A 17,041-nucleotide genomic window follows, 5' to 3' on the forward strand; every position below is an offset into this window, starting at 1 on the left:
AAGCAAGATTACAAGGCATCTATAGCTATAATGTGTTATTTAGAAGTAGATAGAACATAGAATAGTTTTTTTTTCCTGTTATTACAATGCACAATTGTATTACTTATAATGCATTTAGCCCGGAAGGGCATGAACATGCAATAAACATGAACTTTGTTTTAAAGCAGACTGTGCATATGATGTATTGTGATCCTTGTTAATAAGTAGGTAGGCATAGCCCGACTCCTCAAGAATTTTACTAACATCGGATAACCAGCATGGTACATTTTTATACAAACATTTTACTCAGAACTAAACTCCCCTGGCAAAAAAGAGAACCAAGGCAACAAATTAAGAACATACAGGAAATTCAAACGGACATATGAAAGAGAAAAATATCTTGACATCAAAAACTTTAGCCATCGCCGAGCCAAGGCTAAGCTAAGAATTAGCGACCATCCACTGCATATTGAAACTGGTAGATACAGCCGGTCTCCTCCTAGCGATAGACTATGTGCACTCTGTAATAAGAACTCTATAGAAGATGAAGAACATTTTATTATAGAATGCTCACTGTACAAAGATTTACGCATCTCTTTGGTTAACGCAATACAACTAGACCAGAGATATATACAAATGACAAACTGTTCACATACTTGATGTCATCGAATTATCAATCCGTAATTGATATATATATATATATATATATATATATATATATATATATATATATATATATATATATATATATATATATATACGTAGATATATATATACGTTTTATCATATACCCAGGGAGGTATTGTTTTTGGTTTGTTGGTGTTTTAGCAGTTTTATGTTTTCCATATTCTTGTCACGTTTACCGTACAGTGACAAAAAGTTATCAATTGACACATGTATACATTATCATGTTGTCAAAATCGTGTACATAATCAATGAACTGCTATTATATATAAATATCTCAAAATGATTCATGTAGGCGTGAGATATTTGAACTCTTGTTCATTTGTGTGGGTTGACTCTTGTACACGTGTACATATGTGGTGGAAAACGTGCCATGGTGTTTCACCATGTGGGTCAATGAGGATATGCATTAATCAGGTGACCTTCGATAGAGGTCACATAGATGCAATCTCTGACTCCTTTTGTACCTCTTTCTGAAGGACAAGCATCAAAACCTGGCAACGTTAAACCTATAATCCTGAAAGCCATGCAGTTTCAGACAGGAATATTTAGGGTGGCATGGCTAAAGTAAGTTATTATATTTCTCCAAGGCAACCACCAAACAGAGCGTTATTATCATTGCTCCGAAACATACGGATCGTCTTCTGGTCTAGTTTATAAATCCTGTCAGTAAGGCCTGGAATCCAGCCATGGTCATGTCATTACGTCCCTGTTGGTAACCATTCTCTGTATCAGACGGTTAGGAACTGGAGCGTCAGCTGAACACGGCTGGATAGGAGGCTACTTTTGTACAAAGCAGGTTTCACAGACCGGAGTTAGCAGGCCGTCTTCCTCTCTCTCCCTCTCCCCAGCTCCGTGAAAGGGTTTCAGGCCGCTGTAAGTGTCAGGTGCGTTTTCAAAGATTTGATTCGTTGAGCATTGCCTGTAGGATGATGTCGGTATAGCTCAATTTGTAGCGGCTTCGCAGGTGAGCCTCCTGGTTCCAATCAGTTGGTAGCTGGGAGACCCCGGATCCAATCCGGGAATATCCTACATGTCCTAGTCGGGGCTGCACCGTCTTTCAGCGGAAGACACACGGAATGGGTGTACCTCGTTTGAGGAGGTGCCTCAAGCACGTTACAACAGCCTCATTACTCAGATGGGTACCTACTGGCTGTAATGGTACAACCTGGTGAATATCTAACAATGAAAAAGACCAACAGCCAGGGCTACCCCACTGTCCGGAAGCTATCATGACGGGCTATCCCTGGTAACTGGACAATAATGCACAGTTAGATACGATTAGAGAGTTTTTCAGGTTCGACAAATTATACATGGCAGGGAGCTATTATTAGATATGTAGACGGTCTGGGTTAACTGACCTAACAAACGTCGAATATTTGTGATAAAAAGCAACATTACAAGGCTGTCTAACGTAAAGCTATAAAAGCTGAATAGCATGATCACTATGTATATACGCTTTGTACAATATTAAGGCAGGTCGTGTGTAACTACGATATACGCGGGCTATTCAATAAAGCTTTGAAATGACCCATTGATTTCTTGTTATCGTAGTAAGCTGAAATATCACACGTTTAATGATGTACCTCTCTAGAAGTGGCAGGTGCGTTTTCACTTCTGAATTCCTAACGGTTGTTCTTTTACAGCTGCAGTTGTCCAGTTCTCACTTCTCATAGAAATGTGCTTAATATTGTCAGCTGTCTTTACGACCTAATGTGGGCCAAATTATTGACGATATCATTGCTTTCTTAATTTTCCCACAACACTTATTATGTTTTACAAAAAAAATACCCACAACATAAGTATCGGGTGATGGCTTGGAAGAAATTATAGCCACGGGTAGGATTCCTCTTCCTAAAAAACGGCTGTCACCTAAGAATACATGAAAAATTAAAAAAGCAGTCTAAAACAATTCAGTTACTAAATGGTTGTTTGGCAGGTGAAGCCAGCAACCCAGGCTCTCTGACAGATTAAGTCAGATCGCTCCTGTCACTGTTCTTGTACGCTGTGTTAGGTTTTTCATGTCTGCCGCCAAAATCAGTAATATAAGTTACCTTTCAACCCCTGTCGGGGCATTTAGATCAGCCACATATAAGACAGAAATTGCAATTTTACGTTTGACACTTTCTGGTTTCCTAATAGAACAAGAAAGGAATGTTTTCTGTTATTTTCTTTCATTTTTAACCCATGCACATTGATTAAAAATGTTTTACAGTAATAGCTGTAACATCCATTGCAATTGTTTGTTGCTTTTTGTCTCATTTACTTGACCTGTAAGTAAGCCAGATAGTCCGTTCAGTTTCTAAATGTCCTTCCGTAGGTCCACTCACTTCTAAAAGAGGAAGCCAAGAACCATAAATATTTTGAAGAATAAATACAAAGTGTGCAGTCACGGTAACTTTACCGCTTTTGCCGGTAACGGATGTTACGCATGCTCATTGCCATACCAATGCTCAACAACTTCTTATCAATGAATACGCTGTTACATTTGCCCATCATTACCGGGCACATTTTCCCACAAAATAAAGCAAGTGTGCCTGAAACATATTAACCTCTTTTCTCTTCGAACTTAAAAATCGCTATTTTGCACAGTTCGGAGAGAACGAGCCAGTAGTGAATTGAGGTGTGGTAGTGAAGTCCTTGATTTTGTCTTTATAGAGCTGCATCGGTGCCACCTTCACGATGGAAAACCTCCAACATGAGGCTGAAAAGCCTCCAGGTTCTCCTACTACAGAGGCGTGGGTTGGACCTGGATCGAAGGACGGACATGGATCTGTAAAACGTTTCATGGCGAGGCCGGCGGTGGCGCTGGTCCTTCTGTACTTGGCCCTTGTGACACAGACGATGCTGACTTCAGGCGCTCCTGCTGCAGTTGGGCCTGTCCTGGAGAGAAGGTGAGATTTGAACCGTGCCCTGATTATAGTACTCTTTTCGATGAGTGTAGTTGGTTCTTAAACGCGCTAGAGGTGTGGTTCTCCTCAAACACGGGATCTCTATTTAACGCCCTATCCACCGGACGTGTCTAACCGAATCGTACTCATTTTTTTCAATCGCGATTGTTCGATCCGACCGCGATTGTACGCAAAGAAATGTTTGCGTTCACACTGCTTTTCGCCAAGTGGATTAAAGTACGCCGTGATCCGATCGCGATTGAAGCACCGCCATGCCATCGGCGATCATTTGTTAAAAGTCCCTCTTTCGGTGACATTTCCCCAGTTTGGCCTGGCCTGCACCTCCTCTCTCCCCCAGATTGCAATGAGGACCCTGGTCTCTTCATCGCGCCACCTGCCACCAGCTGAAGTTACTGACGGAGTTTTATCCTTCTTCTTGGGCATTGTTGACGATGGAAAGTTGTTGTTGTCGCAAGAGAGCGATCTGACGTGTGTGTGCTTGGGTTTCTTTTCCCGCGCTATGCGAACTATGACCCCACGTACCCGGATGTATGACCAGCCACCCCCGGAACCAGCCGAAATCCCCGCCGATCGCGATGGAATGAATCGTAGTTGCGTTCACACTCAAAATTAAATAGGATTGGATTGGATTGAACTTCCTCCGGAGGTGGATACGAAACAATCGCGATCGGATCGATCCAATCGCGATCGGGAGCGTTCACACTGAAAAAATTAATCGCGATCGGATCCATTCAATCTGGATTATACTTCAATCGCGATTGAAAAGAATGAGTGTGAACGGGGTCTTACTTGCGTAAGGCGGTCCATCGATTTCGATGATGACGTCACTCCACGTGGGTCCTCTGATGACTGATCAAGCCGATGCGGGCTGCCAGCACTCTTCCGCATACGTCACAAACGTACTCGCCCTGCGGTTGGCCAGGATGATGCCGCTTTTCTCTTCTGGCCTCTGCTTTCCTGTTGTAGCTTTCTGTGATCGTAAAGGAGGCACGCGGCCTGCTGAGCACCTCTGGCTCCATTGGCTCCTACTCGCTGCCAGACCTTCGAGTTCAGCAGGTTTGATGTTATACTCCTTGAGGTTTGCCTTCAGCTGGTCCTTGAGGCGATTCTTTAACCCTATCTAGACCGGGCTTTTTTGAGACTTCTTGGACGGGGGGGGGGGGCTCTTTCGACCCCCCGTCATAACTTCCGAAGGGTATGCTCTATCATCACCAAATTTGCAGGGAGTGAAGTTTTATAATTCCTGTAATTTTGGTGACGTTATGACGTAAAATGACGTAATTATGACGTCATCGATGTGATTTTATTGCCGAAATAGGGAATTCCAATAATATCTAAAAGTATTAGACAAAATAGTGCGTATCATTGATTTAAAGGTATGCAAAGACATTTCACGTCAGTGGTGACTAAGTTGACGTCAAAATGACGTCGAAGAATAACGTCATGTGTTGTAAGCGACCCCCTGGGATCCGCCATCTTGGATCGGCCATTTTGAAATTTTTCAAAATACATTTTTTCCATGTATGATCCCAAATAACAATCAAAATAGACTAAAAACATTAATCAGAATGTTTCTGGTTAAGAAAATTCTAGTTTGTGACGAATTTAAAGGCGAAAAAGCCTGTTTATACCGAAAATGATGATTTTGTCCGCCATCTTGGATTCTGAGCGATGACGTCATCAAATTAGCATAATTTATGAATATTGAATCATGACAGTTACATTGAATCACATGTGATGCTATACATGTAGGAAACTAGTGTGGTTGAGCAAGAAAACATTGGAAACAACGATGTTTAAATCGAAATTAGTGAAATTTGCATAAAATGCCTCTTCAGAAACCCGTTGCCATGGCAACACGAAAAATGATAAACCTATACTTTTATCATAATGTTGTTGGCAACTAAATTTTAGGAAAAGTCACCAAGTTTGGTTGTCCTACAATACGTCGTTTAGCAGTAATACGATGTCAAAGTTGGCGCAGGCACTTTTAGCCCCCCCCCCCGGTCTAGATAGGGCTAAGTAAGTCTTAGTAAGGAGAGGAAAGTTGATTAAAGTGCCTTCACCAACGGCACATGACAGTGACGTGACAGGTGTCGAACCCCTTCGGTTTTGTTCTGTACCACTCGTTTAGAATGTAATACAAGTACTTTTGTTATAACTTTTGCTAGTTAGTGCCTGGTCATATTCGTCGTACGATCATACACGGAGAGCATTCTAGAGACAGCCGTGCATGTGTCGTACAAAATTGAGCTGTATTATTTTCTATGTCAGCGACAAGGCTGTCTTAGATCCTTGTCAAGGGTTGGTTCTGTCACAGCCAGCTTGGAAATCCTACATGAAAATCGCACGACGGTCGTGCGACCGCACCGTGTATTACCAAGATGCTCTGAAACCTTTATATTTGTAGTCCTAATTTTCTTCTTTCTACCGTGCGACAGGTTTGGCTTCACTACAACCCAGGTTGGCACCTTATTCTCCAGCCTTGTCGTGCTAAACATCATTGTCTACATGCCTGTCACCGGTCTGTCACGTCGGCGGCGCCCGCTCTTTTCGGCCATCGGTCTCTCTGCCATCATCGCCGGCTCACTGCTGTACATACTCCCCGAGTTCATCGTGCCCCGCCATCGCTCCCCAGTAGCATCATCAGACAGTCCACAGCTGTGTTTGAGCTCAGGAAACGCTTCTCATCGAACATGTGACGACGAACCTGCTGCTGGGATGTGGACTGCCTTCCTCTTGCAAGCCACGGGTAGGGCTCTGATGGGGTTCTCCAGTATCTCTGTGTACAGCCTGGCTGTGGCGTACTTGGGGGATGTAGCGGGTCCAAAGAGGTCTTCAAACTACCTTGGTGAGTGTTTAGGTGATCCGGATGATGAGATGTTTGCCTTCGTGTACGGGGATTTCGTTATCGGTGTGTCTGGATATCTGAGTTATATTATAAACACACTGTCAATAGAGTGATCAGGAAGTGTGTGGGATCTTTCTCGGAGGCGTCAGATGTTCGAACTCATATAAGAACTTAATTGGTCCCCAAGTTAGATTGAAAAAAAAAAACCGAAAGCACACTAGTGTTCATTTGCACGTAATTCAATTAGGCTTTCTTGTACAGTTAGACTTTTAGAAACTTTAACATAATACACACTGGTTTGCTCATGCTCCGGTCACATTCGCACCGATGGCCGTAGGTGGTGTAGGCCCGGTCGGGCTCTGAAGCCACAAATTTGTCCCGGTGGACTGCCGGATACGGGGGTGGGGGGGTGGGGGGATGTGGGGTTTGGTCCCTCCCGGTGTTTTCATGACGTCTATTTTTTTCGCCGGGTCTCGGGTTGATTTTAACTCAGATACGAAAAAAATCCAGGGACCCGGCCGTGCCCCAAAATAGCCCAGTAGCCGCAGAATTTCACACGTAGGGGTCACGCTTGAAAGAGTGCAAAAAAAAGAAAAATCCTTTCCCAATTGTGACAGTAGCATTAACGATGGGTTAAATAGCAGTTCGTACAATGAATGGTTTGAAAATATGGACTGAAAAAGTCATCTTGTCTGCATCGTGATATTCAGGGATTTACTTCAGTGCGTCAGCCGTGGGGCCGGCTCTCGGGATTTTATTGAGTTCGGAGTTCCTGAAGCTTCCGACTGACCTTGGAAAAGGAAGGTAAGACCAACCCTGCGTTACACAATCCCCCGGTAGGGGGCCGGTTAGTCGAATCTCCAAGCAGTTGTTTACCCGTATACTTATATGTAGCCTACTCAATCCCAATAGTTTAACGAAATCATCGCAAAATTGCGGCCACCCTGCAGTACGGTGGTGTTGTAAGTATAGTTTTTAACTCCGTCTAGTAGGTTTGTTTTCGGTGTGTCTACTTGTATGTTTGCTTGCTTGGTTGTTTGTCGTAAATATACAGTGGAGTGTCAGGAAAATGGCGTCACCGCAGATTGACAGGGAGTGGAGGTCGAACTGGAGGCCAAAATGGTTCTCCCGAAGGCTGGTTTCCGCCTGCCAGGTGCGGGGACATTGACAGGAATTCGAAGTTATAATTAGGTCAAAAGTCCGAGAAATGTGTCAGAAATAGAATAGGTTACTTCATGTCTTTCATTTCCCGCCATATGCATGTCCGTTGCCTATTGAGAGCCAGTTGGAAATATATTTAACAGAATCCGCGAGAAATTCACAACAATACAAAGAGGAATTAACACAGAAAAATAAGTATTTCACGGAAGAATAAGATCTACGATCTCTATTATTTTTTTCTTTTTTTAGCGAGACGGTCGCACCAGATGCCAACACTACCGGTGCATGGTGGCTGATCAGCGTGGTTGGGTCCGCTCTGGCGTTTATTCTGATGCCGCTGGTGGCGCTGCTTCCAGACAAACACACCGGTCAGACCAATTCCTTTAAGTTCCGGACTTCGGAAACTTGATTTCAGTTGATCGTCTCTCAAATAATACTTTATCAAATGCATTGCTTTATATATTAATGGAAAACTTATTTATTTTCCTTTACAATCCTCTTTTTCGGTAGGATCTAAGGTCTAAGGTAAGGACGATGATATCCCGTTTGTTATAATCGTAAAATCGTTTAGTACGAGGAGTACGTTAAGAATGTGAACAGTGCCGAAATTTCCCTTTATCATGTCTGCTATTTTCCAATGACATGTTATATCATTGAAAAGCTTCTATTATTTGGTTTACAATGATGCCTTGTTGTGATCATGTTTTATGCAATAAGCACCATGACTGATATCGTGATGTGTCATGGTGCTTAAAAATGTGCTGAAAATACCCTGCCAACGTCAAACACTGCGTTGGTACGGAAATCCCGGCATTTTTATTTTGTGATTCACTCACATAGTCAGCTCTGGAATTTAACCTTTTAAAGTATGACCATAACAAATATAAGCTTTCCATTGATATATGATACAATGCATTTGATAAAGTATATTCGAAGATATTATCGACCGAAATCAAGTTTCCAAACAAAAGTTTATTTAGTTGAATGGTATTCTCTAGATTTAAAGGAACGGATGGCACAACATATAAGCATGCGAGGTCCATTTGAGACAATATGTCAGAGGTGAAGGCCCCTGAAACATAAACAAAACACGTCAGTCTTAAGCATGGTCTAGACAAGAACAAGGGGCCTCCATCTTTGACATATTTCCTCCGTGGATCTTTCTGCGTATTCATAGTCGGAAAAATGAACAGGCTTATAGCCAATCCCGCACAACAAATGTAAAATCGTTTCGTGGATCTACGGAATTCTAAAAATTAAAATGAGACCTTTCTTACTATTTACAGCAAATTCTCTAATATATTGGTTTCCTACTGGACTAGGTTAAGCAGTATATGAATTGCAGGTGCAAAAATAGTTACTTTGAACGTTATAATCAATGAGCATCATCTACGTGTACATTCCGTTATGCTATGCATGGTCACAATTGGAAGAAGTAGCCAGGCCGGCGAGCTTACGATGTTGTTTTTTCACTTTCTGGCGTGGCATCTACGTGGTCCCGTTGGACACCCTGCGGTTACCGGGAATTTTTTTAACATTTAAATCAACCCGGGACCCGATGACAAAAAGGAACCGTCACCTAATCGTCCAAAAAAAGTGGCTTCAGAGCCCGACCGAGCCTACACCCCGTACAGGCACCAGTGCACATGTGACCACAGCATTAGACCAGCTCGCGATCGGTGTTTGTACTGATTTCTTGATTTTCAAATGTACAGATGCTGCCGAACAAGAAACCGAGCAGCAGGAATCCCGGTCCTTTATTCAGGGTCTGAAGACCATCGTGACGGACCCGGTCAAAGTCACGCTGTTACTCGCAGGATCCATCGATTCTCTTCTTCCTCTGATCGTTCTCAGCTACTCCTTCAAGCTGTTGGAGATCTTATTCCCTGATCTCAGCTACGCCACACACATTATAGGTAACGGGAGGTTGTCAAAAGAAAGGCTGGCACTGCAAAGAGGCTACATACATTAAGTTAAAGATGAATGTTCTTGTTGTCGTACACCGTCTTTATACACAAGCAAACACGCCTGGCCCTGGTGCGAAAGACAGGTACACACACAGGTAAACACATGTAAACACACCTGTCTCGGTGTTGAACAACATGCACACACGTTAATATACCTGTTCCTGGTGCTGAACACCATCCACACAGAGGTGAACACACCTGTTCCTGGTACTGAACACCATCCGCAAACAGGTGAACACACCTGTTCCTGGTACTGAACACCATCCACACACAGGTGAACACACCTGCCCCTGGTACTGAACCCCGTCCACCAAAAGGTGAACACACCTGTTCCTGGTGCTGAACACCGTCCATAAACAGGTGAACACACCTGTCCCTGAACACCATCCACACACAAGTAAACACACCAGTCCTTGGTGCTGAACACCATCCACACACAGGCAAACACACCTGGCCCTGGTACTGAACACCATCCACACACAGGTAAACTCACCTATCCTTAATGCTGAACACCATCCACACACAGGTGAACATGCCTGTCATTGGTGCTGAACACCATCCACACACAGGTGAACACACCTGTCCCTGGTGCTGAGCACCATCCACACACAGGTGAACACACCTGTCCTTGGTGTTGAACACCGTCCACACACAGGTGAACACACCTGTCCTTGGTGCTGAACACCATCCACACACAGGTGAACACACCTGTCCCTGGTACTGAACACCGTCCACACACAGGTGACCATGCCCCTCCTTGTTTCTGTACACAGGCAAGAACACCTGATGCTCACACCATCCACCCGTAGGTTGATTTTAGGCTTCACAGCGGTTTTTCTTTGCACTGCAATAGAACCTCAGGATTTGTATCGTCTATTCTGTACATGATATTGTGCTGATTTATTTTCACAGCAGGCGTGGTGGTTCCCCTAGGAGGCGCAGGATTTCCGATTGGGGGGTTCGTTACCCGGCGGCTGTCAACCCGGGGAGTCATCAAGTTCTGCATGATCGCCGCGTTGGTAACTTCCGCTCTCTTCCCCGGCATGCTGGTCCATTGTTCTGAGACAGCGCCGTTCGCTGGGATGGATACACGGAGGACTGACGGGTTGGGATCTCTAACGGACTTATTGAGTTCCTGGAAATGTAGTAGAGATCAGTATAATGGAGCTTCGATACGAAATTATTTAGATATAATTATCAGACCAATTTCTCCTAATAAGGGTGTGGGCTACAGTGTTAAAACTCTTGAGCAAATTATAGGCTTTGACAGAAAAGTGACGTCATGTTTGTGCAAGGCCACTTGCTAAATTGACCAATTACACGATTACGTCACAGTTTGTTCACCGCAAGGAATGCCGGGACAGTTTGTGGTCAAACGCTACACCGACGCAAGCACTACAGCACCGCGCTTCACAACGCTGTACAATGTAAACATCGATTGACCACAAACTGTCCTGGCATTCCTTGCGGTAAACAAACTGTGACGTAATAATGTTTCGGGACCGTTAGGCCGCCATTTGTAATTTCCCGGAAATGTGCCAGAGCTTGCACCAAGACGAGGCTCAAGTCGATATTCCCTTCTCATAAACCTGCATTCCATTACCGTATAAGTTTGACATCTTCGTTGGTGAGTTTCGGTCCTCTGAGGTTACAAACTGTGATAGATTTGTCTTTGTGGAGAATATTTGGAGGACATTAAGACTTGATATTTCTTTAATTTCTATTCCCTTTTCACAGTCTCTAACGGCTGACTTGAAAAGGCAGCTTTAACTCCAAACTCGCGTTTTCGTACAAAATCTGCCACGTCCCCAAGAAATACAAAAATGGGGACCAAAATTGGAAAGAGGTCTATCGAGTGGATGAAGATTAAATAATCGGCCCAAAATTCAGTTTCATTTTTCTTGTGTCAGGTCAAGTTAGGCCTAGTCGATTTGATTATATAGATGCCATCCTCTGGGAACCCCCAAACCAAAGAAGACAGAAAGGAAAGTTTGGCAAAAAGTTGGTTAGGAAGGTTGAACAAATGAATAAACACACAGATATGGTCTACCGAATAAGACATTCTTCTTACTCTGGCATACCACGACATTACTATCCATTTCCCGAATTATTATTATTATTATTTTATTTTTTTCGAAGTTTACGGCATATATTTGCATATTTTTCAGCTGCTTTGTACGATTTACCGTATGGTAAAAATCTTTTTTTTAAACGGACGAGTATTGATTTGCGCGCGGATGGCATCTATCTAATCATATGGACATGGCTTTACAAGTTTGATAAAAAGATGACACTTTGATGACATTTCTACAGTTCCAACAACTTGAATGCTGCCTGCAACTCAGACTGTACCTGCTCGCGCGACCTGTACCAACCGGTCTGTGGAGAGACCCAGGTCTCCTACTTCTCGCCATGCCATGCTGGGTGTACCGAGTCAGGGATAAGAGTAAGTCGTCCTCTTGAAGCACCGAAGTATCATTAATTCTTATTGGTTATCGTCTTTGTCCCTTGAGACACATTTACCTGCTTCTTTTAACTTTTTATCATGGTGAATAAAAGTCTACCATCAGATAGGACGTCCCTAACCAAAGCTAGGTATTCATTTTCACCAGGGTTTTGTAAGGTAATTGATGTTTCCAAGCGTCCTGGTGGGGATGAGAACCCAGGACGTATATTCGGTTTTAACGTCTGAGTCAATAACCCTAACCACAAGGCCATCGTGCCACATCCCTCGCCTATCCGTAGGGATTTCTTAACTGCGCATGCGTGGGAAGAAACGGTACCGCTACGCCGGGAGAGTGCTCCGTGGCCGGCGCATGCCCGGCATGGAAGCTGCCGGTAGCTGCGACCTTCTACGCGCTTCTAGCGGTCGGCTTGACCATCACCAAGAGCCCCAGTACTGTTGTTCTGATGAGGTAAGGTCCGATCACCAATCTATGGGGATCATGCATGGATGATGCAAAACCAGAAGTATTTACCTGGTACATTCTTCAGGACAATGCTGATTGGTTCTACTTCCCACTGCTAGGTGGCGCTGCAGTGAGAATAATGCGGTCCCAAACGTAATTGCTTTGACCGTGATGATGGGGGAGATACAAGCTTAGTCAAGTTCAGGACCGCAGTCTTGCCACCGCAGCGCCATCGGGCAGTGGGAGGTAGAACCAGTCATTATGGCCATGAAGAAGGTAACGTAACATGACCTATTTACGTGCAGAACCTATTTACGTCCGGTTTGGCTCATGTCCACATGTCGCGGTGTATTATGCCAAAGCCTGTTCTAATGAGCAATAAAGAACATCATAAGTATGATCCTTAGCCATCTCTTTCATTTTTGAACAGCAAAACATAATGGCCGTGCGTTTACCACGTGAACGCCACGTGCCGCGCATGTGGGGGAAATTCACAAATAAACATTGTTTTTTTCCATCGCGTTAAGCAAGTGGCCGGAAAGACATAGTGATTTTACTATCATTTGTCTGCAGACTACTTTGGGCAGTTACTGACAGTGTGCATTTTTTTCTGGTCTATGTTCTTCAAGCATAGCGCTAGAAGGGAAAAGATTCAGAAGTGGACGATAATGGGTTACCCTAGCACAATTCTTCATCATATACCTCAGTATAAATACATGCTCGCCCATAGGTTTGAAATTTGGCTCTGTCAGCGCGGTTTTAAGATGAATACGTTTTGAATAAATCGGACGTTAATTGGTCATGTTACGTTAGCAGGACTACCGAGATGCTGGCAGATAAATCACTTTGGCTGTGCAACAAAGAGTTGGATTATCGATTTATTTACCAACCTGGTGGAACGAACATAAGGATTGACGTGTTGCACGGTAGTTAATGCTTTTGGTACCAAGGAGATAATTCGATCTAAAACAGGATAGTTTAAGTATTAGTTAGTTCTTTCATTATCTCAGCCTGTCTTCGACTCGTAACTTAATAAAAACCGTTACAAGCACGGCAAAATGGCGTTTTTTTTTAAACACAACCTCTTCAGTCGCCTTCATCAGGGTCTGACTGGCCTTACTACTCCTTGCCGCTGGGAGGTGTTGCGGCAAGGATGAATGCCTGAGATGTTTTTGAAATGAGTATATTTCCCTATGAGAGGCTGATGAAAATATTCCCGATATTTGATATTACAAGTGCTCTTTTTGGTCCATAAAGGTTGACGGAAGAAGAGTTTAAGACCGTCACTGTCGCCATTTCTGAGACAGGCAAACTACTGACAGGTACGCTCTACCGTTCATTACTTGGCAAACCTCGTTGTTAAAACTGGCTATGTGTATGTAATACCACGGAGGTTATGTCTTAACCCCCTTGATGATACTTGCAGAGAAGCATTAACGTGAGATCCAGACTGTTGCCAGGGCCCATACAGGCCGGCTCTTCGGTACCAGGGCCAACATGGCCCGAGGAAACTGTGGCCTTCCTCAGGGGGGTGATGTAAGGTTCCCCCGGGACAAGTTGGCTTGCCTTAGGAGCCGAAAAGCTGGCCTGTTTAGACCATGGCAAAAGTTTGAATTCTAGGTTTGGGAGTGTTTCTTCTTGTTTGTTTTTCACAACTACTATTCTCGCCTCTTACGTCTGCTGGCAACGTTCCATCACGGTCATATAAGAAGCCTGGATGCCAGACTGTTTCTAGGGTCTAAACAGTCCAACTACGGCTCTAGCTAAGGCCTAACATGCCTCTAAGGAAAGTCTACAATAGACCCCCTGATTTAGACCCTGCGAGTAAGATCGGCAAGTCTTGCAAAAACCATACTGCAAGGGACAGTCCCAGGCAGCCGAAAGAGAGGAAGGCAAAGAAAACGTTGGGAGTACAAGATTAAAGAGTGGACAGGATTAAGCTTGGCGGCAGCAGTGAGAGTGGCAGAGGATAGAGTGAGGTGGAGAAGGATGGTGGAGGATCTATTCATGGTGCCCCAACGACCCAAGAAGAGGTCAAGGGATAGGTGAGGTGAGGTGAGAGATATAACAGAGATCAGTGGTCTGGTATCCAGGCTGTCGTTTGAGGCGAGAATGTGACTCACGGAAAACAATATAGGATGGACTTGAACTCAGGCTAGTATATCGACACTCGAAGAAAAGGAGTGAGCAATCCAATGCTTCTGTGACGTCACGTTATGCAGATGAGACACGTGACTCGGAGAGCAGTGGATCATAGGTTGCAGAAAGTCTATGGCGCCCTCCGTCTCTGTTGAGGGATGGTTGTAATGCACGGATGTAGATGGACTCCTTAATCCCTCTTGCAAAAAAATTCTGATTCTGTGTCCAGAATCTTAACCTTGTCCAATGAAACCGAATGTCCAGGCGACTCTAAGTGTATGTGTTTAGAAACTTCAGTCACGTGTCTCATCTGCATAACGTGACGTCACAGAAGCAGTGGATTGCTCACTCCTTGACAAAGACTGGAGCTGATCAGTCGAAAATTTGGGTAAGTCCAATTTTTGTGTTGGCGTTTACAGTTTAAACTCCATTCAGAATGACTTCTACCAACACAGATGAACTTTCAAGTGGCACTCAAAGAAAGTGTTATCCTTTCCATCCCTTTTCTGCGCAGTGTTGGGAGTGATCCCGGCTGTAGGAGCGCTGATAGACCGGTCGTGCCTGCTGTGGAGCACGGACTGCGGAACCACGGGGTCCTGTCTGAGGTACCAGCCGGGCACCGTGGCACGAGACTTTGTCCTCATCAACGTCGGGTTGAAGGCGCTCAGCTGCCTGTGCTACCTGCTGACTCTTGTTCTCTATAGGGGTGAACCATCAGAGATACTTGCTGCATAGGGTACAGTTAGGTTGCACCAAGTAATTTTTATGGATGACGTCCTTTGGAGACCCTAAATCTAATGCGGGAGCGCGATAAAAAAACAAGAAGGGCCGAAAAAAACAATATACCTAGATTTGAAATATAATTATTGTCCACGACACATGTTAGGACACAAATTGAATGAGATAACATAGTGTAACAACTAAAAAAATGTATTCATCATGAAAACAGCAATAATTTGAATATATCAGTTGAAGTTGAACAGCAGTTTTTTTGTCCTGTACTGTTTAACGTTAATCTTATGATTTGAGGCACTGTCGTAACTCTTTGGTCATAGTTACAGGAAGCGGAATTTCTTGGGGTTTTTTTCTGGGAACAGACCAAAATCAATGCGCGCGCGGACGTCATCCATAACAATTACTTAGTACAGCCTTATCTCATATAACACAATGTGACGCTTACTTCAAACGTTCAGTATTTGCACACTACCACATTGATCGATGTAGCCATGACATCTCTCTTGCGCGACAGGGAACGACAGACGATAAATCGGATAGTGAGTGTTAGTCTCTACCAGACTCCAGACGTGGCTGGAAAGAGTAGAAATCGGCCAAATAAACAGATAACACATCAGAGGAGTTGGCCAGCCAATAGATGCATGTACAATTTTACACGGAGGGCCCGGTGGGCAAATCTATCGGCTGGCCAACTCCTCCGGTATGTTAAGTTATCTACATTTATTTGGCCGGTTTCTACTCTTTCCAGCCACGTCTGGAGCCTGGTAGAGGTTAAGTGAGTGCCTGAGTACCACCGCTGCAGAATAGCGTTATCTAACCTTGTAGACAAAGTAGTTCCGTGTAACCCTAGCAAAGACCTGCCGACCCTTACTAACTGTCAACCACTTTACAAGTGTATGAACAAACTTCCCGTAAAGCCATTTTGATTATATGGATGACATCCGCGCGGGCATCAATTTTCGTCCATTTCAACAAAAAAAGCTTCTACCATGATACTGTAAATCATGAAAATATGTGCCGTAATTTACAAAACGATATTTCGGAAAATGGATACTTATGTCGTGAATGCCAAAGAAGAAGTTGTGAAAGAACAAGAATAAAGAATCCATTATTTTGGTGTAACGTTGGGTAACATAAATTCGGGATTTTTCCGATAATGGTTGACTGAAATCAATCTAGCAGAACAATAAAACATCCTTTTTTTCCATAATTCTGTCAGTATCATGTACTATCTTTGCACTAATCATATATATGGTAGATTTTGTCTCTAGTCGTGCTGACACCATAATATTTCAACTTGAAACTACCGTCCGCCGCACACACAATGACGGTGCTGTCGGACAGGAGGGCACATTAATTCGGGAGAGAAGATTCGTCTTGAATATCTTACCGCTAATCACATTTGATACAGCAGCTATTCGTTCCATCCTTGGCTTGAGGAGAGTGCTATGGATATAGACGTGTCCAAGTAAAAAAAAAATACACGAAAAAACGGCCGTACCGCACACATCAGGCCAGTTCGGGAACAACCCGTGTGTTGAGTCGGTAGAACTTCACTCAAAGTCGGCCCATCGTCATCATCGGGCAACGTGTAACGTTACATTATTCATGGCAAGTTAGCTGGATGCCGTAGCAATGGTAATACTACTATGTCCATGTGTTCCTTGTTGTGTTAGGAGCAAACTTTGAGGAAAATATCTTCCT

The 17,041-nt window shown here is 43.9% G+C and overlaps 2 protein-coding genes across 3 annotated transcripts; both read left to right on the plus strand.

The window, feature by feature from the left end:
* Positions 1–1,376: 1,376 nt before the first annotated feature.
* On the plus strand, positions 1,377–9,746 carry LOC136437448 (solute carrier organic anion transporter family member 4A1-like). 2 transcript variants are annotated; one of them, XM_066432067.1, is made up of 6 exons: positions 1,377–1,550; positions 3,322–3,557; positions 6,017–6,426; positions 7,137–7,230; positions 7,837–7,955; positions 9,303–9,746. In XM_066432067.1, the coding sequence occupies exons 2-6, from the start codon at positions 3,346–3,348 to the stop codon at positions 9,557–9,559; spliced, it is 1,092 nt and encodes a 363-aa protein (XP_066288164.1). In that variant the 5' UTR covers positions 1,377–1,550; positions 3,322–3,345; the 3' UTR covers positions 9,560–9,746. The 2 variants fall into 2 exon arrangements, with proteins under 2 accessions (XP_066288164.1, XP_066288163.1); XM_066432066.1 differs by lacking the exon at positions 1,377–1,550 and having other exon boundaries at positions 3,285–3,557.
* A 79-nt stretch (positions 9,747–9,825) lies between these two features.
* LOC136437458 (solute carrier organic anion transporter family member 3A1-like) lies at positions 9,826–15,341 on the plus strand. Its single transcript, XM_066432076.1, has 5 exons — positions 9,826–10,659; positions 11,868–12,000; positions 12,300–12,469; positions 13,721–13,785; positions 15,117–15,341. The coding sequence occupies exons 1-5, from the start codon at positions 10,559–10,561 to the stop codon at positions 15,335–15,337; spliced, it is 690 nt and encodes a 229-aa protein (XP_066288173.1). The 5' UTR covers positions 9,826–10,558; the 3' UTR covers positions 15,338–15,341.
* Positions 15,342–17,041: the final 1,700 nt, after the last annotated feature.

This window comes from Branchiostoma lanceolatum, chromosome 6 (assembly GCF_035083965.1).
Source record: "Branchiostoma lanceolatum isolate klBraLanc5 chromosome 6, klBraLanc5.hap2, whole genome shotgun sequence".
In the NCBI taxonomy this organism is placed as follows: domain Eukaryota; kingdom Metazoa; phylum Chordata; class Leptocardii; order Amphioxiformes; family Branchiostomatidae; genus Branchiostoma; species Branchiostoma lanceolatum.